Below are 20,897 nucleotides of genomic sequence, written 5' to 3'. Positions count from 1 at the left end.
CTAAAATGTAACAGCAAACAGTCCGTTAGCACTCCAGGAAAATAATCATGGAACTACTTTCATGCATGGTAGGGATACCCAATAGGCATGAAAAAAATTCTAATTTAAAATACTTCATAGGGAAAACCTGTAAAATTAAAAGTAAAATTCTTCAGCAAACTTAAATTAGTTGACTGCTATCTTAATGCAGCAATAAAACTGCATTGTGAAACAAAGTCTGGAGTTCTCATGTCATACATTATGTGAAATTGCATCCTGCACTGTGCTGCAAAGATAAAGCATCACAATCCCAGTTTTATAGACATATATAAACAATAATGTAAATTTTAAAATGCACTTGTGGTTGGTTAAGTGTTTCCTCCATTTTATTATTTCCACTCTTCTACACCTGCAGCCTGTCACTGATTTATTTTTACTAGCTGGAAACTGGGAGAAGGAATTAAATATTATATAAGCATATTAGCTCTCTTTCCTTTAGATTTAATTTCCATCGACTTTTAAATTTACTACATGATAATAACACATCAAAGCCAGCAGTGATAAAAACAAAAGTGGGTTTTGTTTTGTTTTGTTTTGTTGTTTTTTTAAGACACTGGAAAAGTAAATGCTGCCTCCTTGAAAGCCATTCCAGGGGCAGATCTGGTAGAAATAAGCACACCCTACCAAACACCAAACTAGCTGTCTACTTGGCTTTACTAAATACATGACTCACTGCTAATGACAGAGTGGGGTATGACAGAGTTGTTATATAAGCTCACTCTGGACTCACTCGGGCTAAGGCTAAACAGAATGAGACAATCATTGTTTACATCAATTACAGGTTATCCTTGAGTCACTCCTAAGCATTTATAAGGCTAGTACACATCTAAATTTTCCAGAAAGCAAGACTTTCAAGCCAGAATGTAAACTTCTCAAACTTCTAAAAGGCATGCTCAATGAGCAATACATTATCATTTAGAATGAAAAGAAAGCTAACCGCGCATCGGGCAAGGAGCTAGATGTTTTCCTGATGAAATCTTGTTTAAACTCCACACTGAACTTGAAAGAACAGTGAAACTGCCTTCCCCACTGAATTCCTATGAAAATTACTGAAAAGAAAAAAATACAATGCAAAGCTCTTCAATGTGACTCGTGAGACTGGAAAGATAAGAATGTAGCATGAGGCTAAACCTGCAACAACAAAGTCACGTGCCTCTCAAAATGTCCTTTACCAGCAAAATGGTCTCATATGAACATTAACAAATATGAGGCACCACTCACCATAGTGCATGTAACAGTTTCCTTTGGTGGGATCCAACTCAATGGCCTTCAAGAAGAACTTTTCAGCCTCACTCTTACGACCCTTAAAAAAAACAAAGAAAATGGATGATTCAGCAAAAGATCATGAAGAATTCTTTACCTCCTGGGAACAAATGAAAGAGTAATGTCTGTAGATAACCATCATTAGAAAAATGTGTTTTGTTTCTATCTAAAAGAGGATGATCGAGGAGACTACGTTGAGAGCAAAGACCCTGGTCAGAATCTTGGGAAACATCCAAAAAAGAATGGAAGATGAAAGCTCAACAAAGAGATTTTAAAAGCAATAGTGAAGGAAGAGAAAGGTTTAAAAAGTAGTTTCTCAGAAAATAAAAGAATCAGATAGCTTTAAAGAGGGCAAACCATTGTCATTTTGTATTTTATTTTCTCCCTTCAATTTGTTTTTTCTTCATTCTTTTTTTGTATAAAAAAATAGTCATTTCATCTTTTGACATGACTTTTCCGCTGATCACCCTTTCTTGTCTTGCATGGCTGGAATGAAACTCTGGTAGGAAGGTACTGGTGGTAACCAGAAACCACAGCCCATGGCAAAACAAAATGACCTCATCTGCTTATTCCTTCTAATTTATATACGCTCTACTTCATAAACTTCAGGCAATGTTTATTTCTTTCTTACATGTTTTTACAACCAATCTTATGGCAATCCTTTCTTTTTTAAAGTTAAAGTTGTATTATTAATGTAATATGGTACATTCTATGCAACTTGGACTCATTTCTCCACACTCCTTTGTTTTTCGTTCAATTATTAAAAAATAATTTACTCTGTTAGTACAGTCTTTATTGACTTGTTGTCCTAACTGGTATGGACTTGTATACAGCCTCTGCCCCCAATAATCAGTGATAATCAAATGACCAGATAAGAGGCATTTGTATTTCTTTCATTTAATTCTCCCTTCAATTAGTCTTTAACTTACAAGCTTCCTCAAATACCCAGTAATTTAAATTGCCTGCAACATTTCCCATATTTTAACTTCAAAGGAGAAAAGAAAGCACAAAGTGTTTCCTATCCATACTCTTTCATAAAATTTAGTAAGAGTTAACAAGAATCTGATCAAGTGAGCATTCCCCAAATAATTCAAGAGCTATAGAGAATAGGGCAGTCTAATGTATACTAGGAGCACAAATCCTAGACAGGCAGAGCAGTTCCCACACTTGCTTAAGCTTGCGACTCATGGGAAATTTTCTCACCTCTTAGCTGTAATTTTCTTTATGACAAAAAAGAAGATAGGTGGAACATAGGGGACTTTTAGGGCAGTGAAACTATCCTGCATGATACCATAATGATGTCTACATTTCATTAAACATTTGTCTAAAACCACAGAATGTACAACACTATGAGTGAGTCATGATATAAACTACGGACTTTAATTGATTCGCCAACCGTAACACATGTAAAACACTAATGCACGTTGTTCATAAGAGGGGGGACTATTTATAGGGTGGCAGAAAAGTGAGGCGGTACATGGTAATTCTGTACTTTCTGCTGTTTTTTTTCATAAACCCCAAACTGCTTTAAGTTACTAATTTTAAAAAGATAAAAGCTATTTTGTAGGGATATTTGTTTATCTAACCTGATACATCTACAGTGGTTACACATTTGTAAGAGTGTTAACTATTACCTCTCATACATAAGTAATGGTATATAATACAATGAAGAGTCAAGAAAAACAAAGAATAAGTTTTATTATATACATAACCTCAAAAACATACTGTTAGTCTTTATACCATCACTGGAAAACTATATACAAAGAATGAGTAGAAGAGGATAATAAATAAAAGATGAAAAATGAAGCTATCATTTGGTACAGAATATGTAAAAAATGTTATATGCAAAGATTAAAAAGGGCTTTGGATTTCTTCTACTTCAGGTTTTAAGGACAAAAAAGAAGTCTGGCTCATTTATCAATGTCATAGTAAATGTGGTAGTAAAATTTTTATGTGTAGTTCATTGGCCAAACAATAATATGAAGTTTTAAAAAAAATGCGTTAGTACTCAAAAGACAGCGGTGTCTTGTTCCTCAGTGGACCAGGTCATCAAAGAAAATGAGTCCCAAATCTCCAAGATGTGAAATGAACACACAGAAATTCTTTCTGGGAAAAAATAACCTATCGTCACACAAAGGTCCTGCTTTCTACTTAGACAATTTAGTCAACTGCCAAATATTAAGGAGGAAAAGAAGATCCTCAAGAGAGTATAAAAAATTAAGAATCAGTCAGATAGATGTATAAACCAACTAAGCATACATATTTCTGGGTCATGGACGTTGGGAGGCAATATGATGAGTGAAATTCACTGTTTCAACTATTACTGTTTAGGAAGATGGTGGTTAAGAAAATGAAGGAAAAGATGTTCATCAGCATTTTCTTGTCTGTGAAATTAAGTCAGTGTTTTCTTCAAAAGAACATTACATCAATAGTCATTGCTTGCAGAAGCTCCTCAAGCTGGACAAAACATGCACAATATACATCTCATATGCTGGTTGGGATTTTTTGGACACATGTTGTAGTTCAGAAAATACGAACAAGGAAATGTGCTGAGTAATAAAAGCATATACCAAAGACAATAGTGTTTAAACCTACTAGAAAACAAAAAGGAAAACAAAAACCCTACCCTAATCAGAACTAGAACTAAACAGGGCTTTTCATATTTTTTAATTTTTCAAATTTTATAAGTACATGTTTCCAGGAAATAATGATTACATTTATTGTGGGGAGTCAGTACAGGCATGTACCATATTTTCATTCTTTTTACTTCCCCTTCTTTGCATTCCTGTTCCCATTCTCATTTGCAAAAGATCTCCCTCTAAACAGACCCTTTCTGACTGGCAGTCATAAAACATAGGATAAATATCCATTAAAGGTTATACAGCCTATCCTAGAGTGTGGGATCAATTTCTGGCTAATTTTATTTGTTTTCCTATTAAATCAGTGCTGCATACTACTTACAGCTCAGAGCCAGGAGCTCAGTTGAGTGGATGCACAGAGCAAGTGGCATCTCTCTCAACAGTTGATCAATACTTTTTTCTGCTACAAAATATACAAATATTAAAGACACACAGATATTTTTATACATACACAGACACATGTAAATTCCCACGGTCGTTCCTGGACTCCCCATTAAAAAGGGACAAGGCATTGTTTCCATTTTTTCCTTCTATTTTCACTTTGTTCATAGGGAGAGGAGGGAACTTAGGTGGGAAATGGGATAAAATAAAATAATTTAAAAATAAAAACATAAAAGGGCAAAAGGGAATATTAATGTGAGAACTCAGATGATGATGGCTTCAGCTTGAATTACTTAATTTTTAAAATGTAAACTATATTCAAATTTGTGTGCTTTTTTTAGTGCCAAATTACACATAACAACATCCACCACCCTCTAAGTGTCATCCTAATGTAGCTCAGAAATGGTATAAATACAAAATGACACCAGAAAAACACCAAGACTTTTGCATTGAATTATGTTTTTATATAGACACACACAGAGGCATTTATATATTTAAATTTACGAATTATACAGTATTGTGATTCAAAGGAATATATATGTTATACATCTTTATGCCCATTTCCTGGTAAAGTGCTCCTATATTCCTTACAATTTTCTGAGCAACAGAGGTTTTAGGAGAATCTTTTGTTCTGATATTTAGCCTTTAAATACTGATTCCCAACAAAGAGACTCTTGAAATTTCCGAGTGCAGTATCTTTTAATCTAATAAAGCCACTCTATGTGTTTCTGGGTGAGGGTCATGATTTACAGTTTGGAGCTTTCTGACCCCATCCATCTACAACCTTATCCTTCAGGAAGGGGAGAGGGGCTCAAGTTTGAATTAATAATACATTTTGTATATAGGATGACGCCTCAATAAAAAATCCTGAAATACAGGATTCTGGGAGCTTCTGTGTTGTTGAATAAGAGTGCATGTGTGTGTCCGAGGGTGATATAACTCTGCATTTCTTCATCAGGTACTTCGTTTGTGGTCTTTAAAATATCTCTGTAATAAACTGGCAATAGTAAGAAAATCACTTTTTTAAAGTTCCATAAGCCTCTCTAACAAAATGAACTCCATAAGGAGTTCCCTGAAAGCTGAAATTTCTAGCCAAGTCAAACCTGGGAAATTGTGGGAAACCTGGGAACCACTGAGAGAAGAGGTCACTAAATTAGCTGAAATTAAAGGGCTGACGGAGACAAAAGACTGAAATACAGTGATTTCACTCACAAAAGATAAAGATCAACATGCAGCTGTGTTTCTGGTCTGAAAGGCATGTTGTACAAGCAATGGGCACAAACAGTGTAGAAACCTGGGAAAAAATGGTCATAATCCCTATAAAACACTGAACGTATGCAACATTCATTTTACCTAAAATATAAATAAATGTTAAAATATTATTCATCCATCAATAAAACTGCAAAAAGAATGAGTACTTAGTATTACTACAAGTTCACAAAAATAGGCATTTATATAACACATTGTGAAAGTAATGTAAAATATGATTAAAATCTTCCTGGGTGGCAATTTGACCTGTATCAAAAACATTTAAATCATAGATACACTTTGGCAGTCTAATTCTACGTATAAGTACTGGTCCTTTGTGTAAATACAAAGAAGTTATTTTCACTGCAGCATTGTTTATGCAAACTCGGGGCCCACCAATATGGACTTGATTAACCACCATCATTTCAGTGAAATACTATGTTATCTATTGAAATCATTTTCTAGAAAATATTTAAACCACAAAAGATCTCCCTGATCGTTGCTAAGTGAAATAAGCAGGCTGTTAAGTTATTATACTTTCACAGCACCACCTGATCACTGGGTCACTTTACCCTTGGGGTTTCCACAGTAGGTGAATGAAAGAGTTGAGTCCTGGGTATTTCAAGACTGACAAGACATAAGCATACAGAATAGATGGTTAAAAAACATTAGTGCAATACTAGTGGTCAAACTAAGTGTCTCAGAGACACAGTACAACGAAATCTAATAAGTGAAAAGGAGGCTTAGAGATATGATATCTCATTGCATAGAAATGAAGTTTCTGATATGGGATAAACTGGGTTCTGTACTTTGGTAATAGACAGAGTGATCAGGTCCCCCCGTGCAGCTCCCATCTAGCTGTGGAATGGACAGTTAACACACAAGCAGGTAAAATGTCAGTCTTAAATATGTTGGTGGAAAGTAACAGGCTAAATGGGGAGAATAAGATACAGCTGTGGGTGGGGAAATGTCAGACAAAGCACTCATCAAAGGCTCTCAGTGACAGCTGAGAAGTGACCTAATAAGGCAGGCCACCTCAGAGATGGCATGGTTGGGGTGTTCAGGCTTATCAAGAAAAGTCTGGCAAGAGTGGAGTACATACCAAAAAATCATAGGAAAGGAGTCTGGAAGTTATTTTCTTTTTTGCTACTGAAAAATAAATGTCAATACTACTGGATGCCTCAGGATGTTTTGCTTCATATCATTTCTTTGCTGTTAGCCAGTGAAAGGTTGAACAGCCTCTGGATACTGAATACGGGGCCCTTCAAGAATCCGGCTTGCCTAGGAGTCATGGTGATCTTCTCTGGATCATCTCAATTTAGTGTATGGGCTGCTGGAGTCAGAAATGAAATTTCTTTTGATAAGGAAAGAACACCTGAGAAGATTTTTAAATAGCTGCTGAACACAATCTCATTTATATTAACAAAGAACAACACAAACCCCTCCAGCTTTGGGGAGGGTGCCAAAAGATAACTGGGACACCTCTAAGGTCTCTAATCTTCAAGGCTCACACTAGGGTGGTGATAGTGAAAGTGATTTGATTTGGGATGTCTGCTGAAGATGAGGGGATGAAGACTGGGTGTGGGTATAACATGAAAAGAAGATTCCAGTTTGTGAGCTGGCACCTGTGGGTGATCCAAGTATGCTTTACTCATACAGAAAAGACTGTGTGGGACCAAATGTTGGTAGAAGCACACATGTACAGTAGAGTAGTGCAATTCTAGTTGACTGAGATGTTAGGGCAAGAGTATGAAGGGCTGATTTAGAAACACTGCCAGATAGGGAGCCGCAGAGCAAGTACCAGCAGGAAATAAGAACACCAAATGTCTGGTGCCTTGTACGAAAACAAAGGAAAGCAAGAAAACATGCAAAAACTCCCACAGGACAGAACAAAAAAAGTAAAGTAAGAAAACTTGCAAAAATTCCCAGAGGAAAGAAAACAATACAGCAAAAGTTCATTTATTTACATTATAATTGTAATGTTTTCAAAACAGAGAGTAAAATATTTAAAAAGCAATGTTAAAGGCAAACACCAGACCATTTTAAATAACTATTTGAAGTGATAACTTGTCTTTTATATACTTGCACTTAAACTATTAAAAATTACAAATTCAAGTTTAACTGTTTCTAACACAGCTTTGACATAATGAGTAGGTAAAAAAGTTAAATTTTAAGGTATAAACACAAAATGCCTAACTTTTATAAATATCACATGATTTTAGGTGTTTTGCTTACTCAGACTTCCTGTAATGTTACAAATTTTGTTTGTTCTCTACATCTGTTCACTTGTATATTTTTCCCCTCAAGCTTAAGGGAATCATCTGCATATACTGTAGTAACATTTCACTAAAGATAATTAATTTGATAGGATAGAACCACATCTTAAGCCCCACCTGGGTGAATTACGTAGGCTGCTACATTGTGCTGCTATACTAAGCACGAAGTCAAGTTTAAAAACAACATCACATCGTCACTTTTACCCATTCATAATCTTGGTTGAGGAAAACAGTATTTTAAAATTTCATTAAAATGAAGCAAATAGAAATTTTATTTGAATTAAATCTATAGGAAAATATATGCTAAAAATTTACTTTTAAATGACACAAATATTTTCAAATTTTGAAATAGGCAATTTTTATATTTTAGTAATATACATATAATTTATCTATTGAGTTGCTACAAAAGAAAAATATACATGTGATCATAATTAAAACAACATAATTTTAGCAATTCATTAAATGTATTCCCTTAACAAATATTTACTGGGTACATAACTTGTGTCCAGCACTGTGTTAAGTATCAGAGTGAAAATGCACTATAAAGACAGATGTGGTTTTTATATCCTCCCCTTCTATGCCCCGCAGGTCAGCTTTGGGTGAGTTGGGAATGCTTGGAGGCCTTGTCTTCTCATGTTTCTACTGTTGTTTTGTTTTGTGCTGAAGTTTGCAGGCTGATTTTAGTGGAAGACTTGTTGCTAGTATGGAGACCTCTTTAGTTACTGTCTGCTTTTCAGTAATGCTCTCTGGGTGTGGCTATCAGCCTTTGCCTCTATGGCAAGAGGCAGCCACCTCGCTATGTCAGGGACAGCAGGCTTCTGTGTACTTGAGCCAGCACCTAGTTCTCTGGCAATGCCTCCAACAATCTGTATCTCCATCAGCAAATAAACAGACAGAGATAATGTGACATTTATACGCAGTGGTGTACTACTCTGCCATAAAGAAGGAAATATTTGAATCATTTATCAGAAAGTAGATGAACTTCAGGACCTTAATATTAAGTGGAATAAGTCAGGTACACATGCTTAAATTATCACATAGTTTCTCTTATATGAAAAACCAAAAATGTAAGTAAAGAGCAAAGTAAAAGATAGCAATCAGGAAATAAGGAGGTAGACCTCTTGAAAAATGGGAAGGGGATCAAGAGATGGAGGGAGAGAGAGGAGAGGAAGGGGATGAAAAAGAGAATAAGGGTGTGCTATGTACTTGGACCAACTCCCCATGAGGAACACAATCATTATGCACTACAAACATGTACTAACAAAAAGAAAAAAACAGATACAATTCCTGCCCTGCTTACAAAACTGAGCTGCAGTGAGTATGGCAAAAACAAATATTGGGAGTTTGGTCAACAGGAAAGATTTCCAAAGGATTTGATGTTTTATATAAGAAACCAGAAGATGCCTATTTTTAATTGTTTTCAGGACAGACAAACATTTTAAACAGAGACACCACAAATGTAAAACTTCTATAAAAACTAGTGCATGAAGCCTACTAGAGCGAGCGAGGAGGGAAGGTGAACCAGGGGAAAAGGCGGGACAGAGCAGAGCACTTCTAGCCAATGGGCTACTTAAGTGCTATCGGGTGTTCTGTAAATATCATTCTGAGTAGGGCCAGGATAACATGATGGAATGGAAACGGAAGGGACAGAGGCAGGTGACAGACAAATGAAATCAGGAAGCAGACAGGAGAGGTAAAACAGGCAGAAACGGGTATCGGTCCACAGTGACAGACAAGTTAGGCAGGAGATGGAGAAGACAGGGATGACTCTTGGGGGTCTGCACCATGAAACTGAACAGAAGTACTTAATAAGGGAAGAGGGCCAGGTTCGGGGGAACTATAAAGATAATGCAACTCTGCAATATCTGAGATATCATAACAAATGCAATAGGTTAACCAGGCTCAATCTAGAGGCAGAAAGCAAGGTGAAATGGTATATCAGGGAGACTGCAGTGGTCATTTGTGTCAAAGACTGAAAAACAGCCACTGGGTTTAGTAACAGAAATCATTGGTGACTTCAGTAAGGTGACTTCAGTAAGGGCTTGAAGTCAGAAGGAAATTGAGAGAGGGTAAGAAAATGACCAAAGCAATGAGTATATCTGGCTATGAATGATAAAAAAAAAAAAAAAAAAAAAAAAAAAAAAAAAGTGAGACAGAGGGTTTTGAAAAGGAATACAGAAATACAGAAAATCAAAATATAAATCACAAGTGGCAATACAAATCAGTGCCTACTTTTTTTTTCTTAGTTTAACTGAAAATTAGAAGAGAAATGATAACATATATCTATATTTAGGAGTTTTAGACAACTTTTCAATTTTGACCAGGGCCAAATTAAACCTGTTCAGAGCTCTTCAAGCTGAGTCTTTTCCTCCTGAGTACTGTAACACTTGATTTCTAATTTTGTTATGACACTTACCATATGTACTCTAATTACCATTGGTAATCTCTTCTAATTATAAACCACTTTAGGAGAACTGTTTAATCAACACTTAGCCAAGGGCCAGATGCATAGTAGGTGGTCACAAATGCATGGAGAATGTTAAATATCTCTCAAAAGCAAACACTCAAAACTCACTACTTTCTAAATAAACAACTGAAATTTATTTCTCACAGTTCTGGAGGCTGTGAAGTCCCAAAATTCACATCTAAAAATACATATTCTCCTCAAGAAGTACTGAAAGAATACAGAAGACACAGTTTTCAGAGGACAAATCCAATTAAATCTTAAGGCCTGAGCGATACTCCGAATTTTATGACCAGAGTCATCACTGGTAACACTTCTTCTCCACAAGGAAAAGCAAGAAACCACAAATTTTGTCAGTATTCTGTGATCCATAAAATAGCACCAAAAGTTCATGAAAAAAGGGCTTCCAGGAGGAAACTTTAGCTGATTAAATTGGTCAATTCCATTTGGTAATCGGTGCAAATGGAAAGCCTTCAAATTCTAGCTAGTAGCATTAAGTCCGACCATTCAGCTGAGCTGTTAGGACACAGTGCTGCTTCTTTGTCATGGCCCCACTGGGTCATTCCACACAAACTGCTTAGCAATAATGTGGGGTGCTTCTATGCTGCTTGGACCCAAGGGGCAGGGCTAAGCTCAAAGAGCTCTGAGTTGACATTTGTGCTACAGAAGTTTAAACCCTGTGGGGATGGTTAGGAAAGCTGCCTTGTGAGAGTGGAAAGGCAGGATCTCAAACAACAGCTGCTTTGCAGCTGGGTCACAAAGAGAGCAAGAAATCCTCGACACCATAAAAGGTAGCGGATGATGGGAAGGCAATCTCATGCCTCCATTTGTCACTGGCAGTGTGCCACCTGCTCTCGACTCTAAATGCTCTCGCAAGATGATGAAGCCAGATGTAAATAATTCCCTAATTTCATTTCATTTCATTTTTTTGCAGAAAGCTTTGACAGTAAAGGACATAGAGGGTTATTTATTTAGACATAAAATTCTTTGATGATTTAACCAGGATACTGAAGAAAGCACTGGATTCAATAACAGAAACCCTAGTTCTAGTCTGGTTCTGACACCAAGAAGGTAAACAGCCAAGGAAAGCCACTAATTGAACAAGTTTCATTTTCTTTAGTTGTAAATCAAAGAACTTGGGTTACAATTGAACTCTGTTGGTTACAATTGTCTGTTAGAAAAATGGGATTAAACTCAAAAGAAGTGGCTAAAACCTTAGGTTAAAGAAAAGTAACTTCTTAATTCACATTGCCCTTTGTTGGCAGTGCTCTGGTCTAAAATATGGGTGACAGTTGGCTCATTTTGCCAGGTCTACTCAGCTGAAACTAAGACTGGGGAAAATAACTGAGACTAAACCAATGAAGTTCATTTTTATGAACGAAGGAACGAAACTAAACAGAGCTGGAATAAATGATTTTAAGGTAAATATGTTCATCAAACGTAGAAAAATCATGAAAGGTTCTTAAACTGGACCACAGATGTATGTGAAGTATATAGTGTAGTTCTAAGTAATTTCCATTTGCCCAAAACTCTTCTCTGTGCCTACTGTTTCAGTGTAATTTCTATACTTACCTAATTCTCATCTGTATTTCATAAGCATTTGCTTGAATTAGATAAGCTAAATGATGGCTGTTTGATGCTGCCATGTGCCACCAAATAAAGCCACTAGGCTCCACTAGTAGCACCCATGAGGACTCACAGTGACCTCAACTTTGCATTCACTAAGACAATAATAAAGAAGGCATTAACAAAGGAATCCTTTCTCAACACGAGATCATGGGAATTTATCAAGCATAATTAGGTTCCCCTTCATCTTCTCTGCTACTTTTCAAGTAGCCTGCTGCAAAGTAGGATGTAAAGAATTAACCCCACCATTGGCTTATTTTGAAAAGCAAGTTCAGCCAAAGCCTATATGCTGAGGTCAGAGTAACTTGCACTCAAATTCCGTTCCCACAACTAAAACCTTCTTACTAGAAGGACAGTGTTGTAATTACAACCATATATATTTGTCTATTCTCTTCCTAATTCAAGAATGCTTTGTCTTGCCCTTCATGAGCCTTGTTTACATTGATTTCCATAGAAATTGCACAAGTGTGCATCCTTGCACATAGTTCCACCTTTACACGTAGCTTGCCTTTACCCCAACTGATTACTAATAAAAATCAGTGGCTTGGACAGACCAGCATCTTTGTCATTTGCACTAGCAATGGTTGTCCTGGATCCCCACTTTGTGTCTCTGTTTAGTTCTTTTAGCTTTTTATCCCCGCTCAGGCTTGCGTTGCACACTAAGCAAGAGACTAGGGCCTACTTGCAGAGGTTCCTGGTGATGTTTCATGGGTTTCTAGTCACCTGTTGTCAATAGTGCAATGCAATCCATTTTCTCTCTTTGTAGGTTATATAACAAGAACAAAACTATTACAGATTTCTGTGCACCAGATCCTGCTTCAAGCATTTTATGTGTGTTACCTCATAACTCTGAGATATTACTTAGACTCTCACCTTACAGAAGAAGAAACTGAGGCACAGAAATGAGGAGAAGTCTTACCCAAGTTCAGAAGCTTGGTTTGGCAGAGCTAGAATTCAAAGAGAGACCATTTGGCTTCATAATATGTACTCTCATTGGGCCAGGGATTTGGCTCAGTGGTCCTGCCGCCTGCTTCGCAAGCGCAAGGGCCCGAGTTGAATCCCCGGTAAAAAAAAAGAAAAAAAGGACTCACATCATAGGCACATTCTAGTGATAGGGAAAACTTTAATAGCAAAAGCCCTACAAAATGTCACAATGTAAGATAATTTCTGCCTTTCGCGCTGTTTAGTTCAGAATTAACGGGCACTGGAGGCACCTAGTCTCCCTCAAAAGTTTTGTAAATGAAAAGAACCATCGTTAGCTTTGCTGACCAAACAGGATCCTTCCCCTTGTCTAGAATAGACAACTAAATATATTGTAAAGGTAACGTCCTCTACCAAAGAAGTGCTACTTCTGGGTTGAAATTCAACTGCCTTGCCATCAGTACAGGGATTGATCAGACGCCATTAGGTGTCATCAATCCCCATCGATGGAGTACACTTTTGTTATTTTATTTCCATTCCGCTGCCTCTCTATGTGTCACTTGCTAATTCCTTCCGTAACACTAGTAGTTCACTACTAGAAATCATCATACTATGTAACAACAAACCATACAGACTAAACACAAACTCACAATCCCACCTATTTATCCGTGATAGGTATTTATGATTACCTTCCATGTGCCTGGAAATGTAAAGATCAAATGAGAAGATTTTTGCCCTCTTACATGATACCATATCATGGTGGTTCTCGAGACAGACCCTTACCAAATATAAGAATTTAAAAAAGGGGCGTTTGCTAGACACATGGTTAGTAAGTATATGAGAAAACAGAGCACAGTTATCTATTTTTCCCTAGTGAGTCAGGGGAGGTTTCAAAAAGAAGGTGCTACTCTTAAGCTGACTCACAGATGGAAGAAAGTTTGGCTGGGCATCAAAGGAACTGGACCATCTAGTCAGTCCCAGAATTAGTAGCTCAAAATTTCCTTTATAAGATCCAAATTAAAAAGACTATTTAGTAATTCTGTGTGGAGAAAATTTTTATTTCAACACCATTTGATGAGATCTGCAGTTTACAAAGATTAATTTGATAGCAACCAATTTAAAACACATTTGTTTGAGAAAATAATGAGATTTAACAACTAAACCAAATTTCTACTTTCTCCTAAACTAATGATTTCTGGGTTACCTTCTGCAAATAATAATTTTCTTGGAAAAACAGAAAAAAGATCTATTGACAATTATATTTGTCAGTGAGCAGTATTCATTCACTTTTACTTCTACAGTTTGAAGTGACTAGAGGTGGTGCATGGAAGATTATAGGAACCTATAAACTAGGTGGAAAGCAAAAATACACACAAATGGCCAGGGACGGGCCCACTGCCAACTGAGTATGTAGGTATAAATACAGATGACAAGCATATCGCCGGACTGGATCATTCCCAAAACCTAGCAGGACAGTATGCTGGCTGAAGTGCTCACATGTGTTTTGCTATATTATTACAAAATAAAGTTCTCTTTCTTTGTGTCCTTCTGACAGTGAGAGAAAATATGTAATTTCACAAGAAAATGTGGATCACTAATAGGAAAAAATTGAGTACAGAGGTAGTAGGATGATAGAGAATAGAAAGTCGAAATGTCTTTTCCTCTAGATAGACAACTTAATAGTTGTTTGGCTCAGAGATAAATTATCACTGTCAACATCTAAGGCTGTCTTGACCTTGAAAGGAAAGATGTGGGATGGAGGCACACAAGACTTATGAAATATCAACCTCCCAGAGAGTCATCATCCTACTGCGGAGTTTGTCACCTGAGGTGGCAGGTTTATCTCTGAGAGACAAGGGAAAGTGAACGAACTGATGCTCGCAATTACAGCACTTTCACCGAAGCAATGCAGAGATGTATAGAATGGCTGTTTCACTACTTGACACCATGTTTTCCACAACTACTATGGAAGGAACATGTACACTTGCTCAATTTCTCAAAATAGAATGTCTATATATACTCAGCTATCATGTCATGGGAGACACAAACAGATTCTAAAGATTTGGGGGAAAGCTAAGCTCTTACATTGTTATATCAGAGTCGTTTCTATTCTGAAGTATGTTATTAGGAGAGAAGCACTGGCATAAAGGAAATAATACTGAAAGTGAGTTAGACCTAGGTTTGAGTATCTCATCAGGATAATCCTGAGAACAGCTGGGCTCTTTGGGAAAGATTCTTAATGTCTCCAGAAACTCACTCCATTTCTTACAGGAACAACAGTTTGTAAATGAGAAAGTACACATGAAGCTCTTACAAGGGCTCTAAGAATGTTAGCTATTATGATATTTAGGTAACAGGGATAGCAGTAGCTAAAGCTCAATATCTTAAGTATAGCACTGCAATACTTTCTGAACATTTAAAAGAAAGGAAAAAACAAAGAAACCACCACCAACAAAAATGCTTCTTCTTAATTAGACCATTTATACCTAAATCCATTTAACTAAAAGCAAAACACAGGCATACATGATTATTTCTGACATAATTAAAATGACATTCTTGAAAAACCCATATGAAGAACTCTGAGATCTGAAATAATTTGTTATCAACCAATTGTCTCTGTTCTGGAATGTCTCACAAGACTGTAGGCACAATTTGTCTGTAGGGCCTAGGAAATTTGAAGAAAATAGAAAGCAGGGCAAATACTAAAAGTGAAGGTGAAGTTATAGTTAAAAGAACTTAGGCTCCCTTTTGATCAAACTGGAAAACCCATATAAGTATGGGTGACAGTTTAAGAATCCACGCCCGCTCCCCAGGAAATATGTGTTTTCTACAGCATCCATTTTCTCTTTGAAATGGTGACATGATTTGGCAAACTCAGGCTGAAGTAGTTAGCAGGGTTTAAGCTGCTAGCAATCTAAGAATTATAAAAAAGTAAAAGAGTTAAGAGTTGACTCTGAATATTGTAATATACAGATATTTTTTGTTTCTGAGAAGAAAAACTTTAAGCAAAATACAATTTTATTAAAATCTGTCATATTTCATATATATTTTTCTCAAAAGCAAATTACTTCAGATAAGCATGTTATACTTCATTTTGTTTTTACAACTATAATGAAGCCAAGAACAGCAGTATTTGCCTGTAATCTCAGCATTCTGGAAGGCTGAGGCAGGAGTATTCAGATTCAGTCCAGCCTGAACTACAAGATTCAGTCCAGCCTGAGCAATTTACTGACTTGTTTTAAAATAAAAAATAAAAAGGGCTAGAAACGTAGCTCAGAGCAAAGAGCATGGGTTCAATCCCCAGTACTGAATGAACACATACATACATACACACACACTCATACACACATACATGCACACACACACACACACACACACACACACTCAAAGAGTCCTCCAAAAAATGTATACACACTTCAGGAAAAGAAAAATAATGTGATATTTTAAAACAGATGGGATTACTCTTGCATGGTGGACCCTTAGAGAATGTCATATATCACAGAAAACCCACTACATTGCCAGCCCTTAAAGGAGAAAATGAAAATGCGTGTGCAACAATCTCAATGACCAAGGTTACCCAAGAAGTAGTTCACCATACTAATAAGTGTCTGTAAGGTAACAGCCACTAAGTCTCTCTTTTAATTTTAGAGATCAAAGGTAGTATTAATCTCACAGTGTCTCAGTAAATTCAGTATTAAAATATTTATACAAATTTTTCTTTTCTTGAAATGTGTGTACATTTTCCTGAAGTGTATATATATATTTAAAGTACTGAAGAGACAACAGAAAGAATAATAAAGTTCAGAAAACACCCGGAGAAGACACTATATGTTTTTTATACAGAAGGATAAGCAAGAAACAGTAAAAAAGAAAACTTTTAATATTGCTGGACTAACTAGATTAATGATGAAGTGAAATTAGAAAAAAGAGCCAAGAATAAGCTAAGTATTTAAGGTGGGGCCTATCACCTCCAAAAAAAGACTTTCTACAACAGTGAATGATCATTCTTTTAGAGTGCATAGTTTCAGATGTGGGAGCATCAAATAGTATTTAATAAATCCATTCATTTCACAAATATTTGGATATCTACAATGTTAATGGAAAATACTTGAGATTTCTAAATAAAGACTTGTGAAATATATTTACACAGTAGTTATTTTAATGTTTATAAGAAGAATTAGTGCTACAGTTCAGTGATATCATTCAGAATAAAGGTTAATACTTTCTAAGACCAGAACAAGTCTCAGCAAAATTACAGTAAAACCCATAAAAGATAAAGTTGCTTCTTCCATAAATTTGATCAGTATAAGTTCAACCTAATCATTTCCTGTAGAAAATGTTTCACACTCTTCTCATTCCATCAAATTTATATACCAAGATGATTGTTGTTCAGATAAAATATACAAATATGATCATTCCTATAAAAATAAAATTATTCCTGGCTGTCTATATCATATTTAATAAAATAACAGAAAATTATCAGTAAACTCTGTTCTACCTGTCAGATGAATACATATGCACTATCATCACTGTTGTTCATGAAATTCTAAAATTTCCCTCTGATGTGGAAAGCTATATTAACCATTTTTCTGAGATTCCATTTCAAGGCTATCAGAGCAATGTACAGGACAAGAAGAGCATATTACTTTATATTATCAAACAGAAGAAATAAAGAAATAGGGTCATGCCAAGGTTATTTTATTCCTATTTCCAATAATAATTACTGTTTGCATATTCATAGGATTACCATATAATTTTTACTGAGACAAAAAGAATACTTTTTATAGCTTGAAATATTGTTATTCTACTACCTGACTCTAACTTCTCTCTTTGTTGCCTTTGTAATGCTAAAGATCCCTGCCTATAGATTTTTACAACAAAACAAGCAAAATCTTCATGTTTTTCTTTGCTTTAAGCCACTTAACATATTATTTCTCTTTTTTGCTTTCTAATTGTTCATTTATTTCTTCAAGCTTTGCCATTTATTTCTTTAAGCTTTTCATTTCTTCTCTTATCCTTTTTTTCTACCATGCTACATTGAAATAATTTGTTTAACAAATTTTACTTTTATTATTATTTTTTTGTTTTGTTTTGTTATTTGAGACAGGGTCTTACTATGTAGTTGAGACTGACCTGAAACTCACTATGTAGCCCAGGCTGGTCTCGAACTCACAGCGAACGCCCTCTCTCAGCCTGCAGTGCTGGGATTACAGGCATGCACCATCACACCCGGCAGTTTAACAAATTTTAACTATTCCACTGCAACTCCCTCCTTTGCAGCAACAATAAATAAGACCAAGTGGATAGCCTATACCAGCTCTCCAGCTAATGGGAAAAGCAGACACAAAAGTAGCTAGGAACAGAGAAAGGTGACTGATACTCCTTCTTTCCAGAGTACAGATTATAGAAGAATTAGCTTAGTGGGAAGTGATGTGTCAGTGCAAATAGTCTGAAAGAAAGCTGAGTGAACTGAGTCAACCTCTGCTTCTTAGTTATTTTGTCTACATTCATCATTTTTTCTTTCTTTCTTTTTTCTTTCCTTCCCTTCCTCCCCATCCCTCCCTCTTTTATTTAATTTTTAAAAATTCTACTGGTAGGGATAAGCTCAGGGCCTTTGTACCGAGCTAACTCACCAGCCCTTGTTTTATTTTTGACTTTGAGACAGGTTCTTGCTAAGAACCTTCATGAGGGAGGATGTGAGGTGGAGCTGGGTGGGATGGACAGGACTTTGCTAATAGAAACACAGAGAATGACATTTTAGACCAAGGATGCAGACTGTGTAGAAAGACAAAGAACCGGCAGATGTAACATATTTAGAGAGTCACCAGAAGTTTAATATTATGGGGGTTGATGGCTGATGAGGCTGAACAAGGAATGCTATGGGTAAATAATAAACACTGACACAGCCTTCACCCTCACTGCCACCACCAGCACCGTCATGACCATCATTATCATCACCACCACCATCATCATCACCATCATCAACACCATCTTCATCACCACCACCACAATCAACATCTTCATCATCATCACCATCGTCCCAGTTCTCATCGCTGAGGGTTGACATCTACTGAGTCCTCACAACACACCGAGTGCAAGCAGTGTTCTAAATACTTTATACACATGTTGGACTACTTAACCTCTATAACCCACTCGGTAAGGAAATGTTTTCTCTCATTTTACAAACAAGAATGAAAAGCGGGGAGGAGGAGAGAAGAGAAAAAACGGAGTGCAAAGAAGAGAGGGGGCAAAGGAGAGACAGTTATTATTTTTTCCGAGATCAAAGAGCCTTTGTGATCAAGTATAATTTTGTAAATATCGATTTCATTGAAATACTAAGAAAACATCTACTAAGAATTTATTATGTACAATGCACTATGCTTTATGCCAAGAAGAAAAGAAAACATATGATACATTCCACAGATATTTGTGTTTCCTGATATACTCAGACACAGATACAGACCAATCGAGATAAAGAAACATAGAAATAGAGATAGAATGTGTAGGCACAGGGCTAGCAGCTGTGATGCAGGATTAAATAATCTAAGGTGAATGCTCTTGAGGGAAGGGAAGGACGGAAGAGAACCACAGTGGAGACGTGCTCTTCTGATGCAAAACTTAATGGAAGCAAAAGACCAAAACAAAATAAAACAAAAACAAAAAGGTAGGTACACATAAATGGTGAATCCTAGGACTTGATGAAGTCTGAATGTGGACTAGCACGGAAAAGAAAATCTAGGGGATCTCCAACCTTTCAAAGGCTTTACCTTCAGGAATCTGACTAGGTTCTATGGTGAAGAACCAAAACAGATCTCTGGGTGATGGCAGGTGAAGGGGAGGAAAATTTCTTTGTGAAATATACCCCAATCTTCTCAATAACAATCACCTACTCTCCAGGAAGAATTACCTTAACAGAGCCTTTTCCTAGTGCAACAGGGAAAGGACATTCTGCTTATTTCACTTCCCTTATCCTTTCTTTCTCACTTAAGGTGGTGAGAAAGAGGGAGTGCAGAAACTTGTGAAGGTCATAAAACAGTGACTCAGGGCCACTCAAAGACTGAGATGTAACTGAAAAATTATCGAATAACCCCCACACACACACACACACTCTGCCACCAAGACGGCAGGGCTGCATTACCATACATCGTTGTGTACCTGAAAGAGCTACAAGACACAGCTTCCCAGAAAAAGTACTCAAAGATGTGTAACAGCTATAGAGAATATAAAAACTAAAGGAATGCAGACTCCATGAACCATAGCCTTAGCAAACACTTAACAAAGCCCAACTTCTTGGTAGAGTAACATAAATCCTCTCTTAAGCAGTTATCAGAACCAGACTCAGATGTTAGAAAATGAGCCAGATTTTGGAATTACCAGACAGAGAAATTAAAACAAGTATGATTAATATGTAAAGAACTTAAAGGAAAAGCAGACAATGTGCAAGAACAGTTGAGTAATGTGAGTAGGAAGTGTTAGAATCAAAAGGAAATGCTAGAAATCAGAAAGACTGCAAAGGAAATCAAGAATTCTCTGGATGGCTTTATCTGAAGACTCGGCATGGCCCAACAACCAACATTTGAGCTAGACTACAGGTCAATAAAAAATTCCTGAAGTGAGTGCAGTAAGAAAAAGAACACAAATTATAGGACATCCAAGAACTGGGGGAAAATTCCAAACGTAACATGTGGTTAACTGGAATACCAAGAGGCAGAAAAAGGAAAAAAAAAAGTGATGCAATAATGACTGAAGACTTTCCAAAAGTTAATGACATTGAACCACAGATTCAGATCATCAGAGCTCACCTAGGAAAATGACTTTCTAAAGTAATAACTATAGGTGAAGTGTTCAGGCTATAGAAGACCAGAGACAAACAGGAAATCTCAAAAGAAGTCCAGAGAGGCAGAGGGAGGGAGAGAGAAAAATGGACAGAGAACTTGAAAAGACATTCCTCCCAAAAAGATAAAGAAATAGCTAAAAAACATAAGAAAGATGTTCAACCTCACTCATGGTCAGAGAAGCCTAAGTCAAATCCACAGTGAC

At 36.5% G+C, this 20,897-nt stretch overlaps 1 protein-coding gene across 5 annotated transcripts in view; it reads right to left on the bottom strand.

Moving 5' to 3' along the window:
• Positions 1 to 20,897, bottom strand: part of Tmtc2 (transmembrane O-mannosyltransferase targeting cadherins 2) — a 384,756-nt gene that overhangs the window by 82,648 nt on the left and 281,211 nt on the right. For all 5 annotated transcript variants that reach the window (XM_010610162.1, XM_010610177.2, XM_033763823.1 and 2 more), the window contains one exon: positions 1,261 to 1,342. In XM_010610162.1, the coding sequence (XP_010608464.1) occupies positions 1,261 to 1,342 (82 nt within the window). The remainder of the gene's footprint in view (positions 1 to 1,260; positions 1,343 to 20,897) is intronic.

Source organism: Fukomys damarensis, unplaced genomic scaffold (assembly GCF_012274545.1).
Source record: "Fukomys damarensis isolate Sample0158 unplaced genomic scaffold, DMR_v1.0_HiC HiC_scaffold_15, whole genome shotgun sequence".
NCBI lineage: Eukaryota > Metazoa > Chordata > Mammalia > Rodentia > Bathyergidae > Fukomys > Fukomys damarensis.
Note: the sequence above shows the minus strand (reverse complement) of the source record. Positions and strands in the feature narration are given on the sequence as shown.